The sequence below is a fragment of the Mus caroli genome, chromosome 14, assembly GCF_900094665.2.
Source record: "Mus caroli chromosome 14, CAROLI_EIJ_v1.1, whole genome shotgun sequence".
Lineage (NCBI taxonomy): Eukaryota > Metazoa > Chordata > Mammalia > Rodentia > Muridae > Mus > Mus caroli.
This window is the reverse complement of record NC_034583.1, coordinates 41,059,125-41,074,838: the sequence shown is the minus strand read 5'-3', so window position 1 is coordinate 41,074,838 and position 15,714 is coordinate 41,059,125. Positions and strand designations below refer to the sequence as shown.

At 43.6% G+C, this 15,714-nt stretch overlaps 1 protein-coding gene across 4 annotated transcripts in view; it reads left to right on the top strand.

Moving 5' to 3' along the window:
• The window catches only part of Ccdc198 (coiled-coil domain containing 198), a 22,666-nt gene extending 7,818 nt beyond the window's left edge, over nucleotides 1–14,848 (top strand). For 2 of the 4 annotated variants that reach the window (XM_021182172.2, XM_021182173.2), the window contains exons 4-7: nucleotides 2,127–2,213; nucleotides 3,498–3,599; nucleotides 5,066–5,225; nucleotides 11,186–14,848. In XM_021182172.2, the coding sequence (XP_021037831.1) occupies nucleotides 2,127–2,213; nucleotides 3,498–3,599; nucleotides 5,066–5,225; nucleotides 11,186–11,421 (585 nt within the window). In that variant the 3' untranslated portion in view covers nucleotides 11,422–14,848. The remainder of the gene's footprint in view (nucleotides 1–2,126; nucleotides 2,214–3,497; nucleotides 3,600–5,065; nucleotides 5,226–11,185) is intronic. The other 2 variants (XM_021182174.2, XM_021182175.2) reach the window with 2 other exon arrangements.
• Nucleotides 14,849–15,714: the final 866 nt, after the last annotated feature.

Below are 15,714 nucleotides of genomic sequence, written 5' to 3'. Positions count from 1 at the left end.
GGGGGGAGGGGGGGTATGGGGGACTTTTGGGATAGCATTGGAAATGTAATTGAGGAAAATATGTAATAAAAAAATATATATAAGAAAAAAAAAGACATAACCCAAGCCTAGAAAATCTCTAGCCCTAGTGAAGTGCCTGGAGATTTTGTTTTGAAATGCAAGGGCATTCTGAGAATCAGCCTTCCAGGAAGCAAACTATGAGGTGAAGAACATTGTTTGATACTGGGTATACATCTGAGCTTGAGTCCTAGTGATGCCACTTTCCAGTTGGGCAAATCTGGACAAATCGATAGCCTTTCTAAAATGGGACCCTGATCATTTATAAGGTCTTCCAAAGAATGACATATGACGGTACATTTCCTCATGCATACAGTAAGAAATGATGGCTACACAGCCATTCAGTCTCACGAAAAGACACATCCTTAAGACTCACCCATGCAGAGGAGACACAAACTTTCCTGTTCTCCCATTTATCCAAGCCCCTGGCTGTCATAGATTCTTCTTCCCACAGGTGTCTGGAGGGGTCCCCCACTCTTGCTCTCTCCCTCCAGCATTCTGGCAAAATCAATTGCTACATCCTGAACTAGCATCTTCATGCCCTGAAATGCTAAGAGTGAGGGGAACAAACAGCTTCTCTTAGTCACCGCTCATGGCTTCTTTACTGAGTTGAGTTACAAGGTCCGACCACATGGGAAATGTGTCTAATAGTCACCAGTGATTATGACTGAGGTGGCTGAGGATGCTTCTCTGGTGAGACTAGGGCAGACAGACAGTTCTCACCTCAGATAGAGACTTCCTGGATGCAAAGAGCTCAGCTCTGTCTCCCTGGGTGAATAAACTCTGCAGACACCCTCTGCATGTCGATGTGAGGAGGCAAGCTTTGTCTTCCATGCTCAACTTTGTAGAGCCCAAATTCTGTTGTGGTGAAGGAAGGCTGGGCAGTGGGCTGGGGCGATGGCTCAGTGGATAAGGTGCTGGGGGTGCAGGGGTGAGGACCAGACTCTGGTTACTCAACACCCGAAAAACTAAAAAGCCCAGTCTGAAAGAATTCTGTGATGACAGGCACATCTGTAAAGCCAGCAGACTGGGATTGGAGGGGCTTTGTGTAAAGACAGATGGCTCCCAGGGGTGCCCAGGCCAGCCATTGAGTGGAAATAGTTACAAGATCAGTGAGAGACCTTGTCTCAAAAACAAAAAGTAAGGTTGAGAGCTGTAGAATAACACTTGACATCAACCCTTAGTCTCTACAGGTATACCCATTGATGCGTGTGTGTGTGTGTGTGTGTGTGTGTGTGTATGTGTATGCACACACACACACACACACACACACGCACTGGGGGCAAGGGAAAACTTAGACAGACCCACGGATATACTCCTGCTCAGTTTCAGTGAACCTTTTAAGCTCCAATAAATGTCTTCCATAAATCTTACTCCCTGCTAGAAAAAAAAATAACCCTACCATTTGTTAGCAGTTTGTACTTTTCTTTTCTTTTCTTTTTTAAGATTTATTTATTTATTATATGTAAGTACACTGTAGCTGTCTTCAGACAGTCCAGAAGAGGGTGTCAGATCTCATTATGGATGGTTGTGAGCCACCATGTGGTTGCTGGGATTTGAACTCAGGACCTTCAGAAGAGTAGTCGGCGCTCTTAACCACTGAGCCATCTTGCCAGCCCAGTTTGTACTTTTCTCTTAAGTATACCTTGTCACCCATGATTACTGAAGGAACTTACCCAGAGACCTCCCTAAAGACTGGGACAGCACTGGGTGGTTAAGGGAAGATCAGGTGTGTCTCCAGTCTCTTTCATCTCTACTAGTCTAAGACCTCAGCTATTTGGTAACTTTAAACACGATCCCTCAATTACAAAGGGAAAAGTGCTCAACTCCCTGACCAAGATTTTGATTAATAACTCACTGAAGACACTGAGATAGAACAATAAAGAACCCTGTAGGTCAAAAAGCCCTTCTCACAGATGACAGTGGTGACACACGGTATGACCTTCCCTGTGTGCCCAGGAGGCAGTGCCGCTTTCACACAGTGCTCAGGTAGTTCAATGTATCTGCTTTTGTGTTTCATCGTCTCATGGTGTGAGGGATGCTGAATACTCTAAATTTTGGACTTCTAGAAGCTTGAACCCATTGACCTGCCACAAGCAATTACCTCTGAAAGGCTTCTGTGCCATCAAGAAGGCAGAACAAAGTCCACCACAAAGGTGAGCTGGGGCAGTTGTAGACTGGGGGAAGTGGGTGAGACTGGGGGAGTCGCTCTTTTCAAGTTTCCCCTTCACACAGGAGTTCAAAGCCAACGCAGACTGTTCAGTCCTTGGCAGGTAGAATGAAAAGCATCAGTGCTTGCTTATGCCTGCTTGCAACTGGCAAGTGCTCTCCACCCTCGGGTGAGGCCAGGCTCTGTCTGCTTTGTGGAGAAAAGAGAGCCATGTAGATGAAAAGGGAATCTTGCATGGAAACTGGTGGTGCTAGGAGTTTTCATCTGTGCTAGGGGGAAAACCAGCACAGCTCTTCCCTTCTTCCCTTTAAAAAAAAACGATCTCTCAAAACCCAGGGGAGAGCTTATCCAAAAGTCATTCCTGACTTCTGTGCCACCAACCTCTATCAAAACGTAACCCCAGGGAAGGGCTTCAGTTAGCTTTGCCCTGCTGAGTCAAAACAAAAGCTGATGGTAGGGGTCCTTTTCAAGCCTTGTCCTGACTCATTCGGGAGCCAGCCAGTCACTGCTGGGTAAGGTTAAGAGTCACCCGCATGCTACAGGTCCTCAAGTCCGTGCTTAAGGTGCTGGCAGCGGCGTGCAACACACTGTCCACAGGGCAGCACAAAGGGTTGTCGCCAGTTCTGTTCTTTACCTCTGGGCAACAGTAGGTGACAAATGAAAATACATTCACCACTGCTTACCCTCAATAGCCACCTCTGCCACTGAATGTCATGACAAACTAAGGGGAGAGCACCAGACTTATCAGCAGTCATTTCAAAGCCCCCCTTAACTGCTGTGCTCCCTGTACTTATATTAGAATATGAAAACATACTGTAGAGAAATAAGTTCCACAGGGCCACTTGGGGGTGCTCTTCTCATGTCACAGCTGTCTATTCATTCAATGGTAGAAGACACGGGAAGAGAAAGGAAGGTCTCATCAAACCCAGACACCCTTCTAGAGAGATATTAAAAACATCTGTTGGTGGGGAAAATGGTACATTGTCGAAGTGAGATTATCAAAATGAAATTGTCAAAGCCTTACATTCAGGCTTTCAACACTCTGCAAGAACCTTTAAGATACAACTAAACACACAGCAGATTGCCACTTCATTCAGACAGCTCTACAAAAGCCTTGTCAGGGACACATACCAGTATAGCTTTATCATGACAGGAGATCACCATGGATTACAATGGATTAAGATCTCCTGCTCCAAGAAGGATCGAAGGCTGTGGATTTCGGAAGTCAACAACAATGACCCCAAACTAATAAACATGTCATCTTTCACAGCAGGAAAATGAGAAGAAAATTCAACTTCCTATGTACACTTCTGGGAAAAGACAATATTTGAATAAGATGAAAATGCTAGAGATGAACCATAAAAGACAAGAGGTAATGAGAAGAGGGTCGCATTTACCAAATATGGAGGGCACCATCACTTTCCCACCAAGGCCAATCTCGACTCAGCGCTGGAGCAGAAGCTGCCACTGCCCAAGCTGGAAGAAACAGGAAGATGACCTTTGCCCCCAGCCTTGATCTCTTTTCATGTGTTAAACATTTATTTCCTTATTTTGTGGGAGCACAGGGCACACACATGTGCTACAGTGCATGTCTGGGGGCCAGAGGCCAACTTTTTGTAGTAGGTTTTATTTTCTTCCATCTTATGGGTTCTGGGTCTCGAACTCAGATTGTCAGACTTGGCAGCAAGCTCACTTAATCACTGAGCCATCTCACTGGTCCCTTGGGTGTCCCTTTGTCTTTGTCTCTTTGTTTTGTTTTTGACATAGGGTCTCATTACATAGTTCTGGCTGGCCTGGAACTCACTCTGTAGGCCAAGATAGCCTCCTGCTTCCTCATTGTTGGGATTAAAGATATGAATCACAAAGCCTAGCTTATGTCTTCTTTTTAAAACAAGCTGTCCTTTGGCCCTCTGGTTGCAGCCAGAAAATAAGGTAAATCAATAATACTAGTTTCTTGGTTTACTTAGAGAGGGAAAAGAAGTCGGTGTATATTCTGATACACAGGCAGAATTTTCTATTAGAGAAACACTTGGTACTGGGCATGCTTGTACCCCATGCTTGTGGGGCTGTGCAGGAAGATTGCCACAAGGTCTAGGCCAGCCTGGGTTACATAGAAAGTTTCAGGACAGCCTGAGCTATGGAGTGAAACCCTGTTTCCTTTTCTGCTGCTATAAGAGAATACCAAAATGTGTTAATTGACAAAGACAATAGAGATACTGCTCGTCAATCCAGAGGCGGAAAGAGTTAAGACTGAGACACTGGCGATACAACACAGCACAAGCAAGGAACGCAGAAGGTGACAATGTTCTTGAGAGTGAGGAGTCAGGGGCAAGAGCAAGCCAAGGCAGGCAAGCAGCCTTTCTAACTCTTTCTAGGGAGAACTAGCCTCCTCCTGTGACAGTAGTTTTACTCTATCCTGAAAGTGAGCCACCTACAAACCGGCATAAGGATTGGGGTAGGGATATGTTTCCAACCTATATTTTAGGAAGACACACTGGAATACTTTCTCCAGTACAGCTCTGCAACTTTCCTACCCTAAACCCCCGCTTTCTAAGGAAGCATCCTGTGGTTCTGTCCTCTGTAATTCCAAACACCACATCTACAGACAGCGGCCAACAGGCTTCCTCTTTCCATTGGCCATGCCTCTCTGAGACAGTGAGCATGCTCACTCGTCTCCTAACAAGCCTGAGAATAAAGTTCCCAGGAAGAAAACCACTCCACTGTGTTCACGGGTGTCCAGGTCTGTGAACTGTCCACTTTTGATGTTGCTGAGATGCTAACCTGTTCAGGGGAAGACGGTTTAGGGGAACACTAACCACTTCTAGTTGATCATTTCAGGCCCAAATGGAGTTGAGGAAGAGTCTTCTGAGTAAAGCGATGCTTGATATGCAAAAGATAAAGGACCATAATGGCAATAAAATCGCCCAGAGCAAGCCAAGGAGCAACGGCTATGACATTCTCACCATACTGCCTAATGAAAACATAAACAGAGACCCAGGTGAGCCATTTCTTTAGTAAAACATTTCACGGGGTGTTTTGGTTTGTTTTGTTTTGGGACTTTAGTTGTTTTAAGACAGATTTCCATGTAGTCCAGGCTAGGCTCACTATGTAGCCAAAGATGACCTTGAACAGAATTCTGATCCTCCTGTCTCTACCTCCCAAGCACTGTATTGCACCACTCTCCCTGGCTTGTTTATGCCACGCTGGGTGTTAAACCTAGGGCTCTATATATAGCAGGCAAATTGTCTGCCAGCCTAGCTACATCATTGGCTCCCTAGTGCTGTTTTGGGACAGGGTCAAACTTGAACTCAAGCCCCCCATCCCCCGCCTCCATATTTACACACTGAGATGCAAGCATGTTTTAAACTTTATCAAATAAACATTCATGATGGGCAGGGGAAGAAGAGTAAGGGGACAGCAAATAGCTGTCACTGGGGGCTATGTGACATCTGAGAGTGTATGCTGCATTGTATTTTGCATCTCTGGGAGGAAAAGATAAAAGCTTAAGCTCTCCATTCAGGCTTCTCTATTCTTGTAGGTGCTAAGTGCTTCAAAGGCACTCCTGAAATCCTAAGACAGGCTCATAGAATCATCTTACTATCAGAGACGGGGAGGCCCTTACAGATCCGTGACGTCTGTACTCACAGGACAAATACTTATCAGACCCCTATCCCTCAAAGCACCCTTGGCCAAGCAGTTCAGCCTTCTTGGGTCCCCAAGAATGTCAACAGTGAGTCTAGCACCACTGTCTTCTCCAACTGGCTCCTGCTGCGGCCACCATCTTTACTGGGGAGGTCTGCATGATCCATGCCACGTAGGCCAGAGCTACATTCCCAGTCCCATGTTCTGAAGTTCTAGTTCATGAAGCACTCTGTCAACACAGAGCAACTTCATAGAAAGCACATCTGACCATACCACTGCCCTGTTGAGAAAGCCATCACCAGGGCTAGAAAGCTGGCTGAACGGCTGAGAGTGCTTGCCTTTCTATCAAAGGATCCAAGTGTGGTTCCCAGCCCTCATGTAGGGTGGCTCAAAACTGCCTGTAACTCCAGCTCCAGAGAACCTGATGCCCTCTTCCAGCCTCCTCCAGAACCTGCCCACACATTCCATAGAATCACAGAAATACATACTCATAAATAAAAATAAATATTTCTTTTAAAAAAAAAAAGCAGGCAGGGGGTGGAGAAATAGCTCAGCAGTTAAGAGCTCTGACTGCTTTTCCAGAGGACCTGAGTTCAATTCCCAGCAATCACATGTTGTGGAATAAAGAACTTTTGCAACAACAACAACAAAAAATAATAATATTGACAAAACTAAGAAAAAGGCACTCAGCTAAAGTTAAGCACTGCAAAGCCATCTCCAGAGAACAAGCTTAAATACACATATATCGGCAGAGCCCAAGAAAAATGTGCCAGGCTTGGAGGGATGCAGGAGGGATGGCAGACAAATGTTTTCTATGGCTTTCCTGAGACGTTCTAAAGAGGCTTCGCTCTGCTCTGCTCTTCTCTGCTCCAGCTGTGGCTTGTTGATTCCTCTCTCTAAACTAAAACTGTAATCCCAGTCCTTGGTCACTCTGAGTCCCTTGGTCGGCATAGTGAGTTCTGGTTCCAAACTGGACTCCCTATCTCAAAAGAGAGAGCAACCAGCTGGTCCTGTGATCTGGTCTTGACATACATTTTCTCCTCTAACAGGACTAGAAGAGTTAACACTCACCCATAATGTAACACAGGCAGAATTCACATTTTCATGACCTAACTGCTACCACAACCTTCCTTGGGGGTTAAGCATCCACAGCTTGGTCTAGGACAGCCTTGGGAAGGATGCAGGCCTAAAGCTGGAATCCCTTACCCATCTTTGAAGAGAAGGCTACACTCTCCAGTTCTAGACGGAAGCTGAAGCTCATAGATGCTGGCCTTCATATGCCCCTATTCAGGACCTTTCTAGGAAGGGAGCAGAAAAAGGAACCCCAGCTGGAGTCAGCTACTGGACATCTTTCTCACCAAAGAGAGACTAAAGCTCCCATCCTCATCCTAGACCAGCATCTCTAGATAGTGATGGTGGGATAACCTTACATTTTAGTTCCTCAAGTGACTGTGGAGATCAGCTGACCTCAGATGGACTTGATCTCAGTGCCATCAACCCTTAAAGTCTATGGGATTTTTTTTTCTTTGCAATGGCTGGGTATGTATGTGAATATACCTGACAAAATGCTTCTAGAAATAACTTGCTAGCATGAATTAAAAATTCTAGATAGGCTGGAGAGATGGCTCAACAGTTAAGAGCACTAGCTGTTCTTCCAAATGTACAGAGTTTGATTCCCAGAAACCACATGGTGGCTCACAACCATCCTTAATGGGATCTGATGCCCTCTTCTGTCATGCAGCCATATATGCAAATAGAGCACTTAGATAGATAGATAGATAGATAGATAGATAGATAGATAGATAGACAAATAGATAAATACTTTTAAAAACAAAAATTTCTAATTGTTCTCATTTAAATTGGATCGCAATTAATTGAGATCTCACAGAGAGCGATATCTGCAGCAACATCGTTGCCTGCTGCTGAAGCTGCAGGACAGGGAAATCTATTACTTACATTTCTGATTGCTGTGATGAGACTGCTGACAAGAGTTTTGTGGAAGGAAGAGCTTGCGGGTTCTCAGTTCCAGGATACAGTCCATCACAGCTGGGAAAACACGACGGTGGGAGAGGCTGGTCACGTCGTATCTGCAGCGAGGAAGGAGGCAGAGATGGATACTGCCCCTCCAGCTTGCTTTCTCCTCTGTCTTTTCTACCCAGTCCAGAACCCAAGCTTATGGGATGGTGCCCTCCATATTTAGGGTATGTTAAAAGTCTGGAAGCACTCTTAAAGATCCACCCAGACTGAAGGATTCCCAATCCAGTCAAACTGATAATGAAAATTAATTTTTTAAGCTTTATTTATTTATTTCATGTATGTGAGTAGACTTCAGACGCACCAGAAGAGGGCATCAGATCCCCATTACAGATGGTTCTGAGCCACCATGTGGTTGCTGGGAATTGAACTCAGGACTTCTGGAAGAGCTGCTGAGCCCTCTCTCTAGCCCAATGAAAATTAATTGACACAAGAAGTGAAGTATCACCATATATTTCTTTGCAGACAGGGAGACTGTGATTCAATAAAGCTTCCCATTCTCTTGTCGCTTCCATTCGTGATACACAGCCCTATTGACAGACATTTGCAATGTATTGGCATAATAGTGGACAGAGTTAGCATTTAGAAAGTGATTTTAATCACAGGACTGAGTTCTTCCCCTATGAACCACAAAAAGTCAGGATCATTACCACCTGTGTTTCACAGGTGAGGAGACCAGATCCAGAAAGGACAGGTCCATGCACCAGGTCACAGCCAGGTAGTAAGAGATTAAACTTCTCAGGATGCTCCACCCCAGAGGCTGTACACTTGGCTGTTCTTGCCACTGCCTCTAGCAAAGGCTCCCTCTTACTGATCACACGGAACCTCTCTGACTGCTTTCCCTGTCTTCTAAAAGTGGTTCACTTTGCTTTCGCCTGTGAATGGAACATAGCCAAGCTCATCTGCAGTCCTGGGCATTCTGGTAGTTGGGGTCTGGCAATGCAGGATCCTCTTTTCCAGCCTTCACTGATTTAATGGGATATCCACCATTTCTTGTTTTCCTCCAGAAGATAAGATGGGAATGTTAGCTTCTGGTGAGACAGAAGCTGAGCTTTGTTTTCTGCTGCTTCTCTAAAACAAAACCACCTTTAATTTTGCTTTAGTTTTTTCATATGATAAATTACACATATTCATTAAAAATATGTAGTCATGTACACCATAAAGTGACCTTCACTCCTTTTGATGTATGGTTCTGTGAATTTTACCATGTTCATGTGGCCATGGGCTCTCCAGAGACTGGACATAGATACAACTGGAGGAAAAACACTGAAATTGGAATCAAAGTCTTCACTGAACTCCAACCGTGCACCCTCTCTGGGGGTAGGCACATCTTTTCTTCCTAGAGCAGAGTCTTGCATACAGCAGCCTTTTGATCATAGGTTTTTCTGCATTGTTTTATTTTTTAAAAGAATATCTAAGTGCATCTATTGCTTCACTATGGTAACCCTATTTTTACATGTATGAAATGGAGATTAATAGTATCAGCCATGTAAGGATCATGTAAAGTTAATCTCCTGTGTATAAAAGGACCTATAAGGGCTAGGGAGATTGCTCCTCTGGGAAAGTGTCCCACTCCTTATTCCCTCGGTACATATCAGAATGCGTTGCCTTCCCTTTGGGGGCAGGGGGAAGGTTAATCCTGGAGTTTTATACACTGTCTTCTACTCTGTATGCCCCAAATCCACTTAGATTTCTAAAGGTTATGATTTTTGTTATTTTTACTGTTTTGAAGTCTATAAACTATACACTATCAAACATCTCATAAGAGTGTTGTTACACCTGGCTCAGATGTTCTCAAACATCACTACTATGTACCCAGGACTGTGTACATGGTATCTTACTAGTGAGAAGGCAAGACTATACTCTAGTGGCAAGACTACACTTTGGGGGACCACTTCTATAGTTCATCACTAGTGAGAAGGATGAGATTGAACATGTGCATCTGCATCACATACGTGTTGACACTGGAATGATCTTGGCACCAAGAATGCTGTGGGACTCAAGCTACCATTAATAGTACATTAGAACCCACAACTAATGGACGGTTTCTTCCCATTTCGAAGCTCTACTCCTAATTATAGACATTCTAGGAAATTTCCATTCTCAGTGATGCTTCTTGCAATTCATAGCTCATCTTCAGGACAGAGGTAACTGGAAGGCTTAAGCTCTCAGAGTTGAAGTAGTTCCTGGGTTGGGGTTGCGATTACTTCCCATGTCCAGAACATCTCTGATCATTCATTGGTTCATTCATTTTTGTTTCTTTAGTGACAAAAATATACAAACATGGTTTTGTTTTTCTAGTTTGGTTTTGGTTTTGGTTTTGGTTTTGGTTTTGGTTTTGGTTTGGTTTGGTTTGGTTTGGTCTGGTTTGGTTTGAGACAGATCACGTGTTCTTAGACTGGCCTTTAACTTAGCATGCTTCAATGGATGACCTGATGGATGGCCTGCACCTCCTGAGTTTTAGGAACACAGGCATTTGCCACCCTCCCCTTTTTTTCGTGCAGTCTGTGTAGTGCATGTGAATCAAGCACTGTAACCAATTGAGCTATACCCTATCCCCAAATTTTTAGATAATATTGTGAATAACTTGGAGATCTAGGTTTGATTAGGTTAGTCTTTTTACTTTTAGATCATTAAAGAAAATTTTAAAAAAACAGCTAAAAACGAATATTTACAGTCACACACAGCTAACAGTGTGTGTGTGTGTGTGTGTGTGTGCGCGCGTGTGAATGTTGCTAAAAACAATGTAAATCTCAACATTGCACAAAGAAAAACCAGAACAAAGCAAAAGTTAGTAAAGCAATTCTTTTTTATAAAAAGGTCACTCCAGAATCCAAGCTGGGCTGGCAGGCACTGGCATAGGCAATGCTCATGGTTTCTATTGACACAGGTGGTGACTCTGTCTTTTCTGCATTGGCTGGGGTCCAACCGTACAGTCTTTTGAAACTGGCTAGTTTTGAAAGAATTGTAGAAAGGAAATAAAGGGACACAGGGAAGGATGGACCACATAAGTCCAAGAACACTGCTGGATCTTTGTGTAAACAGCAGTTTTACCAGGTTGCGGGTACGGGGATTAAAACATTTGCACAAAAGTTTTATCAGATAGAAAGGCAAGAAAGATTTTAATTCCTATGACAACAGTTTTATAGTTTACATAAAAGGTTAATATTTAGTTTTTCTTCCAGTATTAACCTCAAGTTATTCTATAATAATAAATCATTTTAAATAATCATTCTTAAGGAGAAATTTAAAAAAAAAATACAAACTTTTGCTCTTTTGCAGGAAATCCCCAGGATGAAGAATTCTTGGACGGTCACACAGAGAATGACTATTATGTCCGGAAAATTGGCAAAATGGAAACATGGCTCCGTGAACAAGAAGCCCGGGGACAGCTTTTCTGGGACAGTTCCAGCTCTGACTCTGATGAGCTTGAGGAAGATGAGAGGAGACCACAAGCACTGGTGAGGACCAAGACAGAGAAGATCCCTCTTTACGATGACTTTTACGACAGTGCTTAAGAAAGCTAGACGCTACCCCAGGTAGTAACGGCACAGAATGCCTCGGGCTCGTTTTCTTCCATAAAATCATTCATATTTGCATATGGACTCCTCTGAGGGATATAAGCTATTTTGATATGCAGAAAGGATGTCATCTGGAATCTTGTGGTTAGTAGCCTTGTCATGTATGCCTTAAGTCTATGCCTTAAAACTAAGAGGCTGAAACAAAAGTCATTTGTTTGTCTCACTTTTCTGTTGGTAACTGGCCTCAGTGAGGTTGTTCTGTTGGTCTCTTAACATAGCTTATGTAATTGGACATCATATAGCTGCTAAGACTAGAGTCACATAGAGGCTGAGCAAGGGCACAAGACAACTGGAATTTGATCCCTTTCTACACAGTCTGAGTCTCTTCACATAGTCTGTGTGGCAAGGTAGTAATTTTTTTCCTTTAAACCAGTTCAGTGTGTCTAACAGCAAATATGCCAGCTGGAGGAAGCCAGAGGACACAGGCATGACAAGTGTGTAATCACTGAATCCACGCTAAACCACTTCTACCATTTCCTATCAGTGAATGCAAGTCATAGGCCAAATGTTAGCCAATGAAAAGAGTCCACACAAGGGAATAGGTATCAAAAAGTGTCCATCCTGGAGACTTTCAATAACACCGTGCATCTCAAAACTTGGCACTGGTTTGCCTTTAGAAGCATGTAGTTGGGCAATGGTGACACTCGCCTTTCATCCGGGCACTCAGAAGGCCGAGGAAGGCAGATCTCCATGAGTTTGAGGGCAACCAGGGCTACACAGAGAAACTTGGACCCAGGGTCAGGGGGTTAGGGGGAGCGGAGAGAAAGCAGCAGCATGGTAGTAACATGCCTGTAATTCCAGTACCAAGGAGGCTGAGTCAGAAAAATCATGAATTCGTGACCAGCCCGGGCTACACAACAAAACCCTATCTCAACCAACTGATTATCAATAATCCTATAAAAATAGATGAGAATATATTTTATATAAATACAAGTGAGCTTTTAAAGAAACATCACCATGATGCTCCAGGAGACACTGAGATCACTCAGGCTACTTTGTAAGTAAGTTGCCCACACAGAAAGTGCTCGCATAGAGGAAAATAAAATCAGCTGTGAAAGGTCATTAAGGAATTAAAGCTCAAAATTCTGACTGCTTCACACAAGCTACAAATGCCTTTAAGCAATTCAAGTTTCCAAAACCTCAGTAAAAGAAGTCAAAATCAGAGCACCATTTAAGTCTTCACTAGGAAATTTCCCAAAAGAAAAAAAATCGAGGAAAGTGCCACCTAAATTTGACATTCAGTCTCTTCAAAAGTCTGTAAGAAGACTAAAAGCTTGACACATCAGGATGAGCTCACATTTTCCAAGGACAGAAGGTAGTGGGCCTGTGCTTCTTGTAATTCCCAGGGTTTTGTTCTTTTTGGTTTTGTTTTTGTTTTTTTCTGCTTCCTTGCCATACTTCTTGTGCTTGACAAAAAGCTAAACTGCACCAAAGGAAAACAATCAACCCTCGCTTGTTTTACCACCAGCCTTCTCCACAGGGTAAGACCCTTTCAGAAGAGAGACAAATTCAAAGTATCCCTGGTGTCTTCTTCACACGTTATGGTGTATCTGAAACCTTGAAATAGAAAGGGAAACTGAGCATTCAAGATAGTGACATCAGGGGCTGGAGAGATGGCTCAGCAGTCACAAGCATGTGTTGCTCTTGCAAAGGACCCAGGTTAGGTTCCCAGTACCAGGATGGCAGTTTACAACTATCTGTAACTCCAGTTACAGAGAATCTATCTGATGCCCTCTTTTGACCTCTGTAGGCATTGCATGCATGTGGTACATGGGCATACTTCCAAGTAAAACATCCATGTACATACAAAATAGATAAATCTTTTAAAAATCAAACAAAAAAAAACAAAAATTGGCACCAGCATGTGTTCCCAGACTCAGCTCTGTCACACAAAATTAAACAAAACATTATTCTACAAACTCACTTGGCCTTGAACTAGAACATTGACCACAACCTCTCCCTATGTTATTGATAACTGCCTTCCCCAATGTGACATTTGGCACCAAGTTCATTATCAGATGTTTGTGAATAATTTATGTGTTTTGTCACCCAGTCAATTAGGAGGCATTTGTATTGCTCCAGTTCTGCAGTTGCTCACACTCCCTTCATTTCGCAAGTATTATATACATAAGGCTCATTATACAGTAAAGAGACTTCTCAGAAGTTCTTGGAATGTGCACATCTAAGTGGATAACCTCAATCCAACACCACTGTAAGTTCCAGACAATATACTATATGCTTATGAAGACTCCATAGCTCAAAGTATTTTCCAAACCCTCATCAGAATGTGTTTGTTGCAAAGAGACTCACAGAGCCTTCTGTGAGAGACCTGATTTGCTTGCTCTGTAGCTCTGTAGCCACTTTTACTCCAGGATCTGAAACGGATAATAATGGCTGTAATAAGTGCCATTACGCAGACTGTGCATATGTGCCAGGAACTCTTCAACTGCTTAACATGATTGATCCTTACAGAAGCTTTGTGGGCCAGCATTAACATCTCCATCAAACAACAAGGGCACTGACACACATGGAGGCTAAGTGAAATGCCAGAACTTTCCTTCGGGCTTGACCATTGTTTAGCAAAAGCAGTCAACTTGCTGTGAGCCAGGGGCCTTTCTCTTCTTTACCAAACTCCCATCTAAGAACTTAGATGGAGACCAGCATCCCATTCTCTTCTCCAGGAGCACACTGGAATGGGAAAGTGCTCTGTGGAGTTTTTCTCTTTTTAAGAGGATGGAAAAATGACCTAACAACCAGAAGGAGCACAGGGGAGGGAGGCTCAAAGCACCTGAGAGCTGCAGAGTGGAGACAAATTCTATTGTCATTATTGGGTCTGGAATGCAGCTGGGCAAGCACTATCCACCACCACCACACACACACACACACACACACACACACACACACACACACACACGACAACCCACCCCAGCACAGAAAGAGTGGCCATGATTGAGAACAGCAGAGCTGTTTTGGAAAAGCACTGGTCAGCTTGGGAATCTAGCTAAAGGGTAGCTGAATTTGGACTATTTGGTAGGATGTGCTTAAGGGAGTCACTGATGTTGGGGTCCAGAAATCACATTACAACCAACCACACAGACACCTATCTTAGTAACACAGGGATAGTTTATTGAGCATACACCCCAGGACCAGTTGACCAGGGCCATGGTCCAGATTCACGAACTGAACCACGACTTTGATTCTACAGGGCTTTTAAACCTAAAATTCACAAACATCCGTGCCATGTTATTCCACCAATCAGGATTTGGGGATAGGGAATTCCCTTAGGAACATGTCTTTGTCGTGCATTTATCCCGTTTCTATTGGTTGGGGTATTCAACTGTGGCAGGGGACTTGCCTCATTTAACCAGGATGTCAACTACCTACAAACATGTCTTTTTCCACCAAGTAGATGTCGTCAGTTCCAACGGAGGTCTTGAGAACTTAAACTTACTGTAATCTTAGATTTTCTTTTCAAACCCTATTTTTAATAAAGGTTCTTAAATGCTTTAACTTCCATTCTAGCCCACCACCCACCTTCCGGGGGGAAATGGACCTGTTTAGAAATAGTTTCCACTGTCAGGATCTCAGCAGTTCAGTTCACACGAATCAGCAATGGCTGGTTGATCCAGAAGCAGCAGCAAGGTTCTGATGTTTGCTGGTTATTAGTAGTTCCTTGCAGCTATTTCAATCTCTAATTGTCAGGATACCAGTAGTGTGAAGAAAACAAACATGAATTAGCAATGGTGACATGGCCTAGCGGAAACAGCCAGGCCTCCACCAAATTGGCACAAGTCAGCAGGATTGATCAGGACCAGCAGGGACACCAGGAAAGGTTCTCTGTCATGCTCTCAATGAAGTGAAGAGAAGATGAAGCTTCGAGATCAATGAAGCACTGCAAAGCTAGCTATGCAATCTCTCCATTGAGTCCTATTTATACTCCCTCTGAACATCACATGTCCTCCCACAGGTCTTACTTCCCATGGGTCTTGCCTCAGCAAAACTGCTGATGAGTTTGTCTTAGTAAAACTCCAAGTGAGTCTGTATCAGCTGACATAACCAGAAACTTTCACTTCACTTTGCCAATTGGCCTGAGTCCTTGGAAGCAGCAAGAAGCTGTCAGACCACCACCAGAAGTTTTTTGTTTTTTGGTCTGTTTCTCTTGGTGGATACATGACAAACAGTGACCAATAAACAATAGTAAGGCATACCAACACCACCCAGCATCACCAC